General features: G+C 39.9%; 1 protein-coding gene across 1 annotated transcript in view; it reads right to left on the reverse strand.

Annotated features, from left to right (window-relative positions):
• The window catches only part of CTNNBL1 (catenin, beta like 1), a 177341-nt gene that overhangs the window by 127757 nt on the left and 34552 nt on the right, over positions 1-15032 (reverse strand). The window contains exons 3-4 of the mRNA XM_012662812.1: positions 13612-13718; positions 4338-4477 (exon numbers count right to left, since the gene is read on the reverse strand). Of these exons, the coding sequence (XP_012518266.1) occupies positions 4338-4477; positions 13612-13718 (247 nt within the window). The remainder of the gene's footprint in view (positions 1-4337; positions 4478-13611; positions 13719-15032) is intronic.

Genomic DNA, 15032 nt, shown 5'->3' on the forward strand with positions numbered 1-15032 from the left:
TAAACAGTAAGATAAAAGCACTAATGACCACTCCCTGAAGTTATTCCACACACACACACAAAGCTCTCCCATCGGCACCAATGATCTACTCTGTAACTGACAAATTTTTCCTTTCTTGCATATTAGTATGCAACCCACTGTACTGACGCTTTAAGTTAACATTACCATGAGACCTTAGTTTTCTAAATCACAAAGGGGTGGAGAGAAAGCAGATTCTGAATAAACAAGGTTTAGATTGCTTGATAATTTTTTATTAAAGAATAGTGCACTTAGCTGGGAAATAGTCACAATTTTAAAAAAAAAAAAAATAGCCCTGGACCTGATATCCTGATAAGTTTGTAGTGACTACTTGAGCAGCCAGCAAGACCACATCAGCTTCCATCCAGCATATGAGGAATGGCAATTTCCATTGCAGAGAGAGAGAAAATGAAAATAAACCTGCAGTGCAATCTAATCTCTACATCTATCAAAAGCTTACCCACCTCCAATCCACAATTCCCTGACCATCCCCAAGCCACAGATGACCCACACCTCCTCAGAGTTCCAGTGGCATCTCCTGAGCATGACATTCCACACACACCATGGGGATAGTAATTTGAGTGTTTTTGCTCTTGGCTGGAGTTATCATTTCTTATTTCCCTAATAACATCCAACATGCTCATCAAACAAAGGAATAACCCAGTAAATAACAGTGATTTACCAAAAATACTTTAGAAAGGGCTCCACTGACTTGCCACTCAAATTGAAAACATGAGAATGACATACAAAACAGGGTAATTGTGAATTTGGTGCCATGGTGATTTTTTTTTCCCTCTTAGCAGAAGAGGTGATCAGCCACTATCTGAGGTTTTATCTTCCTCTTGTTTTATTCCTCCTTGTTCCTTTAGGCAGACTGAATAAATGTGGCTTAAACCAGGCCACAAAAACTGGGTTTTTTTTTTAAGCAATATCTTAAGAAAAGTATCTTTAAATGTATCTGTGGTCTTATTTTTCCATAGAAACACTCCAAAAGGTTCACATAAAGGGGCTCTAAACATGTTTAAGTGATTTACTTTAAACGAAAAATTGTTTTAAAAAGCATTACTCTGAAAAGGCAGCAGCTGCTGGATCCCACCTCTGTTCCCTCCCAACGCATTTAGAGTATCCCTTCAACACTGCAGGAGGTGTGTGCCCCTCCTCCCTCCTCCCCCCACCGCCCAGAGGTGCTCTTCACAGAGCAGAACTCCGGGCTGGGCTCCAGCTCTCAGGGGGCAGATGAGGCGCAGAAGCGCTGACAAGCCCTCACCAGCGGCAGCGATGCAGAGCGCCAGAATACACTGGGAAGCAGCTTCTCACGGTTGAAAGGATGAGGCACAAGCTGTTTTCTCACATCCTCTGCCTCTTAAGGTTACAACAAACCAGCCTCTGCTCCAATTAAAATCCCTGTAGTTTATGTTTTCTCAGAGAAGGACAAAGCAAAGATGACCTGTGCTTGCTGGGACCATAACCAGCCATGTATGGTCTTGGTTGATAAATGAAGAGTTAAAAAAGATTAAAAATTTAAGTCATGACTGCCATGAAATTGTTTATTCATGGTAAGGTGTTTTGGGCAGTTACAGCTGTACAACAGTAAACTGTTAACAACCGTTTCCTGAAGAAAAATTTCCATTATAGATCACAGATAAGACAAGAAGCAGAGCACAACGTGGCAGGGAGATCAACGTTCCAACCGATAGAGGATATGTCAGATGTAAGTCAAGAGGGCCTGCCCTTTCCTGAAATCACTTTCAAGAAAAATTGTACTTTGAGGAAGATGACATTTACCCTAATTGCTTCATCTAATTAAAATTAAGGTAATTAAAAAAATTTCAAATGCACTTTAAATTTGATGTAGGGTATAATTAAAAATCAGATTTTAAAAAATATCATTAGGGCAGTTGGGTGAAGGTCGGCAGATAAGAGGGGGAAAAAACAGTTTAGCTCTCAGAAAACAGGAGGGAAATGGCAGTCTGTCAAAGTTATTATAGGGGGACGTGTTTTTTTCCTTTTTAAAGACCAGAACTTAACAACTTGGAACATCTGTGCCCTTGCCTTTCCCAAGTATGCTGATGTCGAACAGCACTTCTTGTGTCAGTCTTCTCCCCAGCAGGAACCAGGCTGGTGAATCAGCAAAATGTCAGTATCTTTGGAAAGCGGCTACTATTATTTTGAGTTAGCAGGAATAGAAAAAAGAATGACAGTGGTATTACAGAAACAAAACAGGCAACTTTTGTATTAATACACATGGGTTTTAACCGGTGACTATGAAATTGTCAGCGATGTAGCAAATCCCATAGGGAAGACTTAAGGTACACTAAAATGAACATTGGACTGAAAATCAGGGACCGGAGATGTCAGCTTCAACCTCAAAAGTCCAATATCTGAACCTCAGACTTGTCATTAAATCAATAAACAAATAAGGCACTGGGTTACATCATCTCTAAGGTTTGATCAGATTCTGAAATCTCCCATTCTTGTAGGTGAACTAAAACGTGAAGTCACAACCAGAACTCTTAGTCACTAAATCTGCAGAGACCATTTAGTGCCTTGAACAGGGCTAGTCATATGACAGATACCTGCTAAAGACTGAATGTTTATAATATCCCCCAAATCCGTATGTTGAAACCTAATCCCTAGTGTGATGGTACTTGGAGGTGGGCCTTTGGGAGGCAGAGCCCTCATGAATGGATTAGTGCCCTTGTAAAAGAAACCCAGTGAGCTCCCTCACTCCTTCTGCCACGTGAGGACACAGTGAGCAAATGGCTGCCTATGAACCAGGAGGCAGGCCCTTACTAGACACTGAAACTGCTGGCACCTTCATCTCAGACTTCCCAGCCTCCAGAACTGGGAGAAATGAATTTCTGCTATTTATCAGCCACCCAGTTTATGGTATTTTGTTACAGCATCCCAAGCAGACTGAGGCAATACCCAATATATGCTTACTGACTGATGCTTAAGCCTCCAGTACAGCTTATGGTCCCCCAGGGCCTAGCACAGTGCTGGTACAGAACAAGCACTCAAAGCACGTCTACTGAATGAATTCATGAGACCATATACTGAGCTCACCCAGAAATAAGCTAACTGACTAAGGTTCTCATACAACCCAGAACCCCACGGTGAGCCCTGGAAACAGCCATCAATCTGGGGACTGGCAGATCAATTCTTAATACTGCCTAACATTACATGAAGCATCAGAAATGTCTTAAGATTGCCCTTCAAGAAGCCTGCATTAAAATTATTCACTGATTTATTTCTATGAGAATTATCAGGTAGGAAAGAACCTAGTCAGACATGCTCTCAGGAGAGAGATTACTAGAAAGATGAAAATAACATGAAGCAGCGGCAGATTCCCCATGAATATCAGTCAAGCAGACTAACTACGTTTGTCTCTTACCTTTGGAAATCTAGATTCAAACAGAACAACTAGAGGAAGTGAATCTGGTTTAATGAACATAATACTGTCCACAGGCACATCAAAAACCTTTTGCAATAAAGCTATTGCGCATCTGATAGCAAAGACAAAGTATAAAATGGTTTTGGAAGTCATGATTCAGATTCAGTTACAAGTAACATTTACTAAGTGCCTACTATATATCAGAGACTGTGCTTAGCTCTTATATGACACATTTGATCCTCTCAATAACACTCAAAGGCGAAAGTTATTAACTCTACTCTTGCAGATAAGAATACCAAGCCACGGAGGGACACCACATTTCACATAAGAAACGAAGCTGAGAGTCAAACCTAGATTGTCTGTTTAGGTCTAATGCTCGTTCAACAAATATTAAATGCTATGTATTATGCATCCAGCCTTTTTTAGGAATTGGGAATATAGCAATGGACAAAACAGATAAACTCCCTTGTCCTCCTGGACATCCCAATGTGCTTTCTGCCACGGTTCACTGCCTCCTCTAGTCTCACTCCACTGGGCCATCTGTTAACAGAAAGATGTCTGGATCAAGACATTCAAAATTGTCTGGCCTTGCCCCTAACAAAGGGCCTCCAAATCCAAATCCTGAAAATTAGTTCTATTAGTGTATGAACAGATACATCACAATGAATTCTAGTACTAATAACAATTAGGACAACTAAGGATTGTCCAAACAGGACAATTAAGGATTGCTCAAGATTGTTAACAGATAAAAACCAGATTTTCAAATGAATAAAGAGCACTCTGTGTTTCGAGACAGAAGATAATTAGAATGAAAACGGAACACGAGGCGTGACAGCACACATCAACAGAGACAGACAGGAGAGAGAGTAAACAGCATGTCTCCACCATGTCAGCCTTCCTGCCGAGGACAGATCCGAAAGGATATCTGTGTTATCGTGCCCAAGCAACCCGAGAAGCGACTGCACAGCATTCAGCTCCACCAGAAGGTGGTACAGGTCTGGCATGGTGGCCACCACGTGCATCTCCTGAATGATGTCATTTAGGTCCAGCTCGGATTCCATGAACCTAGAAGGGGAAAATAAGATAGCATCATTGAAAGGAAAGGGGCATTATCAGCACTGAGAAGCAAATAGCAACACAATCCAGACAAAGAGACGATCTGTCAAAGTATCTACAACAGACCAACCAAGAAGTACACTCATCCAAACATCACACTGTCACACAATTTCCTTGGGAAATCGATTTCCTCATTACAAAAATCAATCTTGGATTCAGATCTCATTACAGGGTTCCCCTTACTCTTGCAGTCACAAGCTGCCTTTTAGAGGCTCCTAAAGCATTTTGCAGCATTAAATGATCTGCCCACCAGTCCTATGGATTAGCTACCAAATACCCCTTGGTGTGGCAATTCACTCTGTTGTCCTCAACATAGTTATGCCAGTAATCCAAAATCGGTTTCTCTTACTTCCCACTTCAGATCAAGGGCCAATTTTTCCCTTCACCCAAAGGAAGACAGTGAGATTCTGCTGCTATCCAAAATTATCCTCGCCATTCCTGTAACCCCCTCCAGTGAGCTGATTAAGAGGCAGGTCCGAAAGTAAAGCAGACCTAGTCTCTAGCATCCCGTAATCACCGCCATACCTTACACAGCATGATACTTCACCCACACTTCCACATCTGAACCTCCTGACAAACCTGTGCCCAGGCACTAAGGACAGAACCAGTTTGCATTCACTCTGCATGCCCTCCCCCAGTGTTTGACACGTAAGAAATGCTCATTAAGCCCTGAATGAACAAGACAGGATGGTCTGTTCTGAGAAGGAAATGAGCCAATCCATGTAAAGCAATTGAACAATATCAATACCTGACTGAGAGTGTTTGAAAGGAAGCAGTGGTTAAACAGACTGGAGCCAGACTACCTGGGTTTGAACCTGGCTTAGCCAGCTACTTATCCTATCTATGCCTGTTTCTTCATCCGTAAATGGGGACAACAAGGTTACCTGTCTCATAGGGCTACTGTAAAGAGTAAATGAATAAAAACATACAAAGCACTTAGAACAATGTCTAGCATATAAAAAGTACTGTGTAAGTACTTGTTGCTACTATCACTACTGCTATTGTTATTACTGTATCTATCTTCTCTTCTAGACTGTAAGCTTCTTAAAGGCAGAAACTATAGCTTTGTCTCTCATATCCACAGATGCCTACTTAGTTGAATTGAGGGCACCAAGAAAAGGAGCATAAGCAGGGACTCCTGAAGTCATACAAGACTCATCAACTTCCAGATGCTGAGGTGCTGGGCAAATACCACCTCTCCAGAAATCTGGATTGTGTAAGAAACAAAATCTACAGACTATAATTCTTTAAAACATGCCCATATCTTAGGCAACATCCCTTACTATTGTTTTTCCTCATAGTGTTTTTAATTATAACACTTGTATGTTTTTTCTGATTACAAAATACTACTCTTTGTAGAAAACTGTGAAAAGAAAAACCAGTCCTCAAAAAAGTAAACAGAAATCATCCATAATGCTATTAACCAGAAATAGCAATTACTCTGGTATGTTTAAGTCATTTTTCTCAACTCATAGACTTCTCCCCCAAAATTCTGAGTTGAGTAAAATGTATATTGTATATAGTTCTAAATTCAATTTTTGCTGTTGTTGCTAATATAGACTGAACAATTTCCCTCACCATGACCTGACAAACTGCTGTCTGTCTTTCTCCTTCTCCTCCTCCTCCCATGGCAAAATCCCTCACTGACAACAGCACTCTTTCCTGCTGAGCCAAGACAAGGCTTCAGAATCCTTCTCCACATAGTGTTCCAAGAAGAGATTACCAATCAGTCAGAGAGTAGGCGTGGCAGATTAAGTTTATCTGCAGTTCCTGTTCTAAATATAAATTTTAAATAGCTACATAGTATTCCCTTGTGTAGATGTAATTCATTTAATCAATCCCCCTAAGACATTCAGATGGTTTCTAATTTTTTCCCCTATAACAAATGACAGTTAGATGTATGCATTCATAATTACTGTGTTAGAATAAACTCCCAGGAAGGAAAACGCCAAGTCAGAGTATGAATGACTTAATGCAGCGGTCCCCGACCTTCTTACCTTTTTGGCACCGAGGGACCAGTTTCATAGAAGACAGGTTTTCCACGGGACCAGGGGATGGGGGTGGGGGGGAGGGTGCTTAGATGATGATAGGATTGCAGTGGCTGTAAATACAGATGAAGCTTTGCTTGCTCACCTGCCACTCACCTCCTGCTCCCCTCACCATTTCCTAAATTTCATGGAAGCCAATGTTTTCCACGGATGGGGGTGGGAGCAGCTCAGCTGTTCTGCCAGAAAGGTACCCACAGTACATGAAGTGCCTACTTCCCCTTACTGTCTTCACAAACAGTATTATCTATTTAAAATCTCCTCTATTTCAACATGGAAAATAAGACATTTTTTATTTTGCATGTCTAATACTAAGATGGTTAAAATTTTTTTAATGTTTACTATTTGTATTTCTTCTTTGTCCATTTTTATATCAAGGTACTCACCTTATTTACTGATTTATAAACACTCTATATATTAAGGCAATTAATCTCTATCCATATGTTACAAAAAATAAACCAGAGAAAAGTGTGTACATCATGCTTTTTGACATAAAGGTTTTTATTTCTTATTTTTTAGATGAAGGTTTTTAAAAGTTCAAGTAGTCAAATCTTTGCCTTTATGAACTCTATTTTACATGTATCCTGAGCAAAGTCTTTTCTATTCTAAGATCAGATATATTTTATGGTGTACTTTTATGTTTATATATATTTAAATGTTTAAACCATCTGAAATTTATTTTAGCATATAATATAGAGAAAGATCTAACTTTATTTTCTGTAAATGTTTGGCCAACAATTCCAATACAATAATCTATCCTTTCCCTACAGATTTAAAGAAATGTCATCTATCATACACTAAATTTTAATGTGTGCTTTAATCTGTTTCTGGGCTTTTCACTCTACTTCATTGATTTATCTGCAAATTCCTGAGCCAGGACTACACTTCCACATTGTTATAGCTTTATAGTATGTTCCACATGTGTTATTGCAAAACACCCCCTAGTTATTATTCTTTTTCAGTGCTGCCTTGCCTATTTTCACCTGTTTATTATTCAAAGTAAATTTAATAATTATTTTATCAAGATTCTCCCTTAATACCACTTTTTTTTAAGGCTCCTTCCTCAGTACTTACAAACAGACTACTTTTTTAGATCACTAGTTCCATATCACCTGAAGTGCAGAAACCAATCCAGAATCACGACTCGTACGGGCTGGTGGAGAAGGATTCAAATATTCCATGGGGCAGCAGGTCTATGTAATCCCTGAACCCAACAGCCTCAGCAAACCTCTAAGGCTTATTTGCCTCACATGGATACTTTTTTTAAAAAAAAATCAGACTTCTGGTGAATCACCTGGCAAAAGATTTTTACAGTTCACCTGGAAGAACTGGGAAGGGAGACTGGCCACTGAACAGTAATAGACAAAAGCATGCTGAGCAAGGGTAAGATGTGGGGATTTGGGTGAATCAGGGAGTGAATGTCAGCCTGGAGAGAAGCCTCGGACAGTAACCTGCAGGGCTCTGTCCTTAGGCCTGTTTAGATCAACTATTTTATTTTATTATTATTTTTTGATCAATAACTTGGGTGAAGATATATAAAAGGTAAACTTAACAAATGTCATATAACACAAAGCTTAAGGACACAGTGTCACAGCAGCTGACAGAATCAATTCCAAAGTTCCTGACAGGCAATAATGATGTGCCAAATCTAACCAGAGGAAAATTACCTGGAATCCACATAGAAAACTGCATTGAACCAAAAAGTCAACTACGAATATGTGGAGTGGCAAAGACACAGTTTCCCAAGAGCACGTGTGTAGAAAGGACTTGATGGTTTTAGTCAACTGTAACTGCAATACAAATCAGAACCATGAGACAGTTCTACCAGGACAGAGACTATTTCTTGTTCCTTTCTGGACACACAGTACCCCCCACACTCCTTGGTCCACCACAGAAACTCGGCATATGCCTGCAAATGAAGGAGCAAATGAAAGTAGCCGCCACAAATGCTACTGCAGCTTTAGGCTGCTTAAGAGAAGGCAATACAGAGTTATCATGCTGATTAGATGACCCTAAAACTTTCTGACATCTGTTATAGAAACCATCCTTTAGGGGGTTATGGAAACTAATTCAAGGAAGCAACCTAGATTCTAAGGAGTCTAGATATCATCTCATATTAGAATTTGTTGAAACTCTTTCTCATTCTGCGTTGAAAGCTTAAGAGTCAGAGCTGCCAAATGATGAAATAGGTTTCTTTGGAAACTTAGATCCTTATCACTGGGGGTAATTAAAAAAATACCAAGAATTAGATGGTAGAATGGACTATACCTCTCCATTCCTTCCAACTTTGAGATGATTCTTCCAAATACATGGTCTTAACCCAATGTTTTCAAATTTAAAAAGAGAATATTACAAAAAAAGCAAAGAATCAAACTGTGGGCAGGGAAATATCACAGAAATATACTGAGTCCACTGTTACATGAGCAATAAGGTATAGTGGGAAATGCCTGGACTTGGGAATAAGAGTTGACCTAGGTCATACTCCCAGCTGTACTATTTACCATGTAACCATGAGAGATGTGTCAACAAGTATTAATATTTATAGGTGCCAGTCACTATGCTAGGTACTCAGGACATAAAAGATAAAAAATAATTCCAGTTTCCGGCCTCATGGAGCTCCCAGGCTAGCAAAAGTATAAATAATCTATTATACACAATTAATTGTATATACTGCCCAAGAGAAGTGTCACTGGAACACAGAGCATGGGGTCCTAAATTGGTCAAAGAAGAAAGAGAATATTAACCAACTTATCTTTCAACCTTGATCTCCTTATCTCTCTAGCTGAACTGTAGTGAGGATTAAAAGAAATAACACACACAAAGTACCTAATAGCACATAGTAGGTGCTCAATGAATCTGTGTACCCTCAAGTTTGCTATGCTATAACAAAGATAACTGTCTTCTGTTTTTGTTGACAAAGTACAGCCTACTCATTTAAAGCACACACTGCTATTTGCAGAGGGCTGTCTGTAGGGATTAGGCATACCTTCAGCAACAGATGACTCACAGCTGGGGGAAAGGATCAAGTCAGAGGTGATGGGAAAGCAATAGAGCAACACAGCAAAACAGTAACCCAGGCTGAGATGGGGTCATCGATTCCATTCGATATGACAGAGAATATTTTCCTGGCCTGCCCATGTACATTTGCTTCAGATCAGCAGGATATTCTGCTTCAACCACAAGAGTGAATATTACAGCGAGTGACCAGAAAAGCTCAAAAATACTGGAAAAGCAACAGAAGCTGACGAGTCCTAAATGCAACCACAAAATCAACAATCACTGCTAGGGGAACACGATGCTCCTTCCACTCAACTAAATCAGCAGTTCCCAAGGTGTGGTCCCAGGCTCTAGGATGGGGGTCAAGGGTGGTGGGAGATCCCTCTGGGGGTCTATAAGATCAAAACTATTTTATAATAATTCTAAGAATTATTTACCTTTTTCAATCTCATTCTCTCAGATGTGTACAATGGAGTTCTCCAGAGTGCCACACAACGTGTGATGATATCATTGCCCTGAAGACTAATGGAACATGTCTTGTGTATTCTTGTATTTTCTAGAATTTTCTTTGAGGCATTTAATAGTTTAAGAGTACACGGGGATCCTGAGACCAAAACGGTTGAGAATCACTAAACTAAATAATTCTGTCTCTGCAAAAATGAAAAGAAGAACTATTAAAGGACTTACTAGGGAAATAGCACACTCTACTCAACATGATGTTTGGGAGAAAGATCACACAGCGCAAAGTGGAGGTTGCATAAGAAGAACTGTCAATTGAATCTGAAATGCAGCCAAATGAAGAGAGGCATTTCTGCGTATGCGATCAAAATGACAACTGCATATGTGGGAAAATAAATTTGAATGTTTCTGATCTCAACCAGAAAGTTTCATTCAAATATGCTCTAGCAATTTTCATCTTAATTGCACCTTGCTGGTGTAGAGAATTATGAAAGACACTGCACCAGTAAGAATTCAAGAACTCGAGGTTAAAACACAATGTAGTTTCCTAACTGCTTCTGACATAGAAAAACAGTTCTTTATGCCTAATTTCAATTTTCATATGTTCAGATTTTAAAACTAAAATAGTATATAAATCTTGTCTGAACGGAAAACACTGTTGATTTTTTGTAATAAAATAAAATTTTCTTAAAACCAGTTTATGAACTGTAACACGAAGGTACCTAAGAGGTAGCTGGTGAACATAACCTGCAGAAACTCACTGCCCTAAATTGAGAGACGTATGCCTACCAAGTGGGCAAAAGCAATGCTGGTATTCCACGAAGTAAACTGAATTTCTTAAATTTCCAGTGTTATCAACCTACAGCATAGCTTTCTCATGGTGCATCTTCAGGTTCCAAGCAATGGGGATGTATTAAGGATGACATGGACAATATACGATTTCTCATGTTTACTGTGCACCCACAGCATGGCAGGTATTGTGGTAGGCACTGCAGGACAGACAAGACACAGTCCACCTCCTAAAAGGAACAGAGTCTAATACGGAAATGGTTGGTGGAGAAATAACAATAAAACAAATGGCAAAGATGTTAAAGACTGATCTCACATCCATTATGGGCAAGAACATAGAAAAGAGATGCTGGAGGGAGAAAAAAAGGATATAGTGGGAAAATTGGCAGTAGCTATTCAAGTATAAAAATGCACATACCCATCAAGCTGGGAATTCAGCATTTAGGTATCTATCCCATAGAAATACATGTACGCAAAGAGACATGTACAAGGAGGTTCACTGCAGCATTGTTCACAAAAGCCAATATTTAAAGTAACAAAATGCCCATCAATAGAAAAATAACTAAATAAATCATGGTAGTTCCAAACCAAGAAATGCTATGCACCAAGTTAAAAAAAAAAAAAAAAAAAGTAGATATGCACACACTAACATGGAAACATCGCCTGTTATATAACCTCCAAAAACCAAAGTGCAGAATAGGTACAGCACAATTTACATAGAAAAAATATATTTGCATAATTAACTGTTCACAGAGTTATTTCCAGGTAGGGAAATGGAAAGGGGGTCAGTGCAGTGAAGGAGAATTTTCATTTTCTACTCATGTACCACTGGTACTTTTTACAATGACAATCTCTTCGTGTACGACTTGTGTAATTTAACACACACAAACACAGAGTGCAATGTAGTAAGTGCTACTGTATAGTGAAGGTCAGTATAAAACCTGATAGGATTCTGGTGTTGGGCAAGCTGAGCTCCGACCTAGCTACTCCTACCATCAAAGAGGGCGGCCGCGCTAGGTCCAGTGGCCAGGTCCTCCCCCCTCCACCTCCTCATCCACAGTACAAGGAGAACACAGTGGACCACACTGGCCTCTCTAGGTTGCGTAAAGACTCTGTACCCTGATACCTCTGTTTCTGTGTTCACACTCCTCATATTGCCCAGATCAAATATCACATTTTCTGTGGGGCTTCTGTGAAGCCCTCAATACCTTCCAACTGGTATTTACTGTTTCTTCTCCTATGCTCCCACAGTACTCTGTTTATATCTCTCTTAAAGTGTGTATTTCCTTTTACCTTGCTTGCATTTATAGTCGGTCTCCTTAGTAACCTATTATATAAACTTGAGTGCAAAGATTGTACTACTCAATTCTTAATTGCCTAGGGGCCTTGGGCATATTAAGATTCATTAAAAGAATATATCCTGGGAGGGAGAAAGACAGGGAGGGAAAGAGATTTAGAACATTAAAATCTGTATACACATGAAAATCCCTTTAGTTAGGATTCAAGACTGACAGAAAGATACCAGATTTCTCATCATAGCACTTCACAGTGCACTGAGGTGCCAGTAACCATTTCGTGACCACCTACTATGTGCCAGGTACTGGCAAGTGAGCTCAACACTTATTGTCATTTAATCTCCACAACAACCCTGTGAGGGAGGTATTATTTGCTTATATAGATGAGATACCTGAGGCTAAGAATGGGGAAGTGTGGCCAGGCGCGGTGGCTCACGCCTGTAATCCTAGCTCTCTGGGAGGCCGAGGCGGGTGGATTGTTTGAGCTCAGGAGTTTGAAACCAGCCTGAGCAAGAGGGAGACCCCGTCTCTACTAAAAATACAAAGAAATTAATTGGACAACTAAAAATACATAGAAAAAATTAGCCGGGCATGGTGGTGCATGCCTGTAGTCCCAGCTACTCGGGAGGCTGAGGCAATAGGATCACTTGAGCCCAGGAGTTTGAGGTTGCTGTGAGCTAGGCTGATGCCACGGCACTCACTCTAGCCCGGGCAACACAGTGAGACTTTGTCTCAAAAAAAAAAAAAAGAATGGGGAAGTGACTTATTCAAGGTCATGTGGGAGTCACACTCATATTTGACCCCAAAGCTTCTGACATTATCTCAGCAATAAAGCCATTACTAACGGCAGCCATGGTCAGTTTTCTGTGGGCACTGAGAAGAATAATGCGGGAAAGAGTTAACACAGCAGGCTTGGGCTTTAGAAGGGCCTGCTTACAAGGTTGGCCCTAGGCTGGCAGCTGGGAACTTGGCTTTCGAAATGTTCCCTAAGTAAGAAGGTTGCTTTGCCAGCCTGAGGCATTGAACAGCTGCTTTTCTTCTGGGAGTGTAGAATTCTGGTAGCTGTTACTGGCAAAGAATGCATACATGACCAGTCCCCAATAAAAACCCTGGACTCAGAGTCTTAAATGGAATTCCCTGGCCAAAAACACTGCGTATGTGTTCATGCATTTCACTACTGGAGAAAGGAGCGTGTATGTCTGACCCCTCCCAGTGGGAGGGAGAAAACACAGGAAGCCTGTACATGAATTTCTCCCGATACCACCTGACATCTTTTCCCCTTGCTGACCCTGTTGTGTACCCTTTCATTGTAATAAATCATACCCATTAGTACCACTGACTCTGAGTCCTATGAGGCCTTCTAGTGATTTCCAGAACATGTGGGTCATCCTGGGACTTCTGACCCAAATCACAAAAACCAAAGCAAACAAAACACAAAACAAAAGTAGCAAAAAAAACACCACAGAGGACAAAGGATATCAGCAAAACAGAGTCTTACTTCTCCGGATTGTCTGGAAACTTAATTCGCAACTCTTGGTTTTTGTATGATCTCTTTTCAAATGTGAGGATCATTTTCTTCACTGAGCTTTCATCCAATGGCTCCTCCTGGTACAAAGGGACAAATGTAACAACTTCAGTCCACAGGGATTTCACATTCACTGTCACTACTTCTTTCCTGTGGCTCTCACACTCCACCTCACTTTGCCATTGACCTTTCTGGGTTACATGTACACATTTTATCTTCCCCACTACAATCAGTGAGGGTTAAAGGTCCATATCACATGCTTCTGTGTATCACTCTGGGTATCTCACATCATGCCCAATATCTATAATACAGGAAATTCAGTTTAAAGTATTAAAGACTTATTCAACAAATATTTCTTGAGCACACTATATGGCACAAAGTTGGCAACAATATTAGATAATATTATTTCATATATATTTTATCCTTTTCTTCTATTGTACAGGTAAGACTCAGAGGTTTAAAAAAGAACTTGTTCAAGATCAAACCCTGAGTCAGTGACAATGGGCCTCAATCTTTTCCCTATACCAGGGGTTGGCAAACTGCAGTCCACAGGCCAAATCGAACCCACTGCCAATTTTTTATTTTTGCAAAGCCCATAAACTAAGAATGATTGCTAATTAGCTATAGTCACTGCTTTGCATTTCTTACACATTACTTTGCCTGGTTCTCAGAATTTAGTAATCTTGCCCAGAGGAAGCATAAAAAAACTAGTAGACTATACAGAATTTTCTTACTTCATATACTAGAATAATACTTACAAAGGTAAATAAAATGAATATTTGAAAATTGAATCATTTTTCTCCAAAAAATCTATACTAAAAATTCAGAATTGTTTTATCTTCTGTTTACTTTCCAGTTTAAATTAATGTGCTGCAATGCACCATGCCTCTCTAACACTCTCCCAGCTCCCAGCTTCATTGCTTTGTAGTCATTGACCATAACTCACACCTAAAAGCAATAAAGAAACTGCTATTAAGAGAACTTCAAATAGACCCTTTCAGAAAGCACTGAATCATCCCATAATTTTGTAAGTATTCAAAAATGTTAGCTATCATTTTATTATTAAATTTCTATTTCCATACACTGGGTTTTAAGTGGGAGCTATTTATAAATTCATTTTAGTTATGAGACATTTCTTAGATTATATCAGTGACTCCTGGATCCTGAGGGGCTCTATTGGACCCCTACCTCCTTTCCCAGGGTCTAGAGCTTACAGAGACATGAGAACTGAAGCCAGTGTCTTAGCTAGGTCAGAACTCAGAGCCTAGCTTCACTACTTACTAGCCATGTGGCAAATGCTATTTTGCTGAATATATTCCCTAAACCCTCACCAAGTCCAGCTGATTCGACCTCATAAGTCTTTCCTGAACTCATCTACTTTGCACTTAGAATAA

Source organism: Propithecus coquereli, unplaced genomic scaffold (genome assembly GCF_000956105.1).
Source record: "Propithecus coquereli isolate 6110/MARCELLA unplaced genomic scaffold, Pcoq_1.0 Scaffold780, whole genome shotgun sequence".
NCBI classification, from domain to species: Eukaryota; Metazoa; Chordata; class Mammalia; order Primates; family Indriidae; genus Propithecus; species Propithecus coquereli.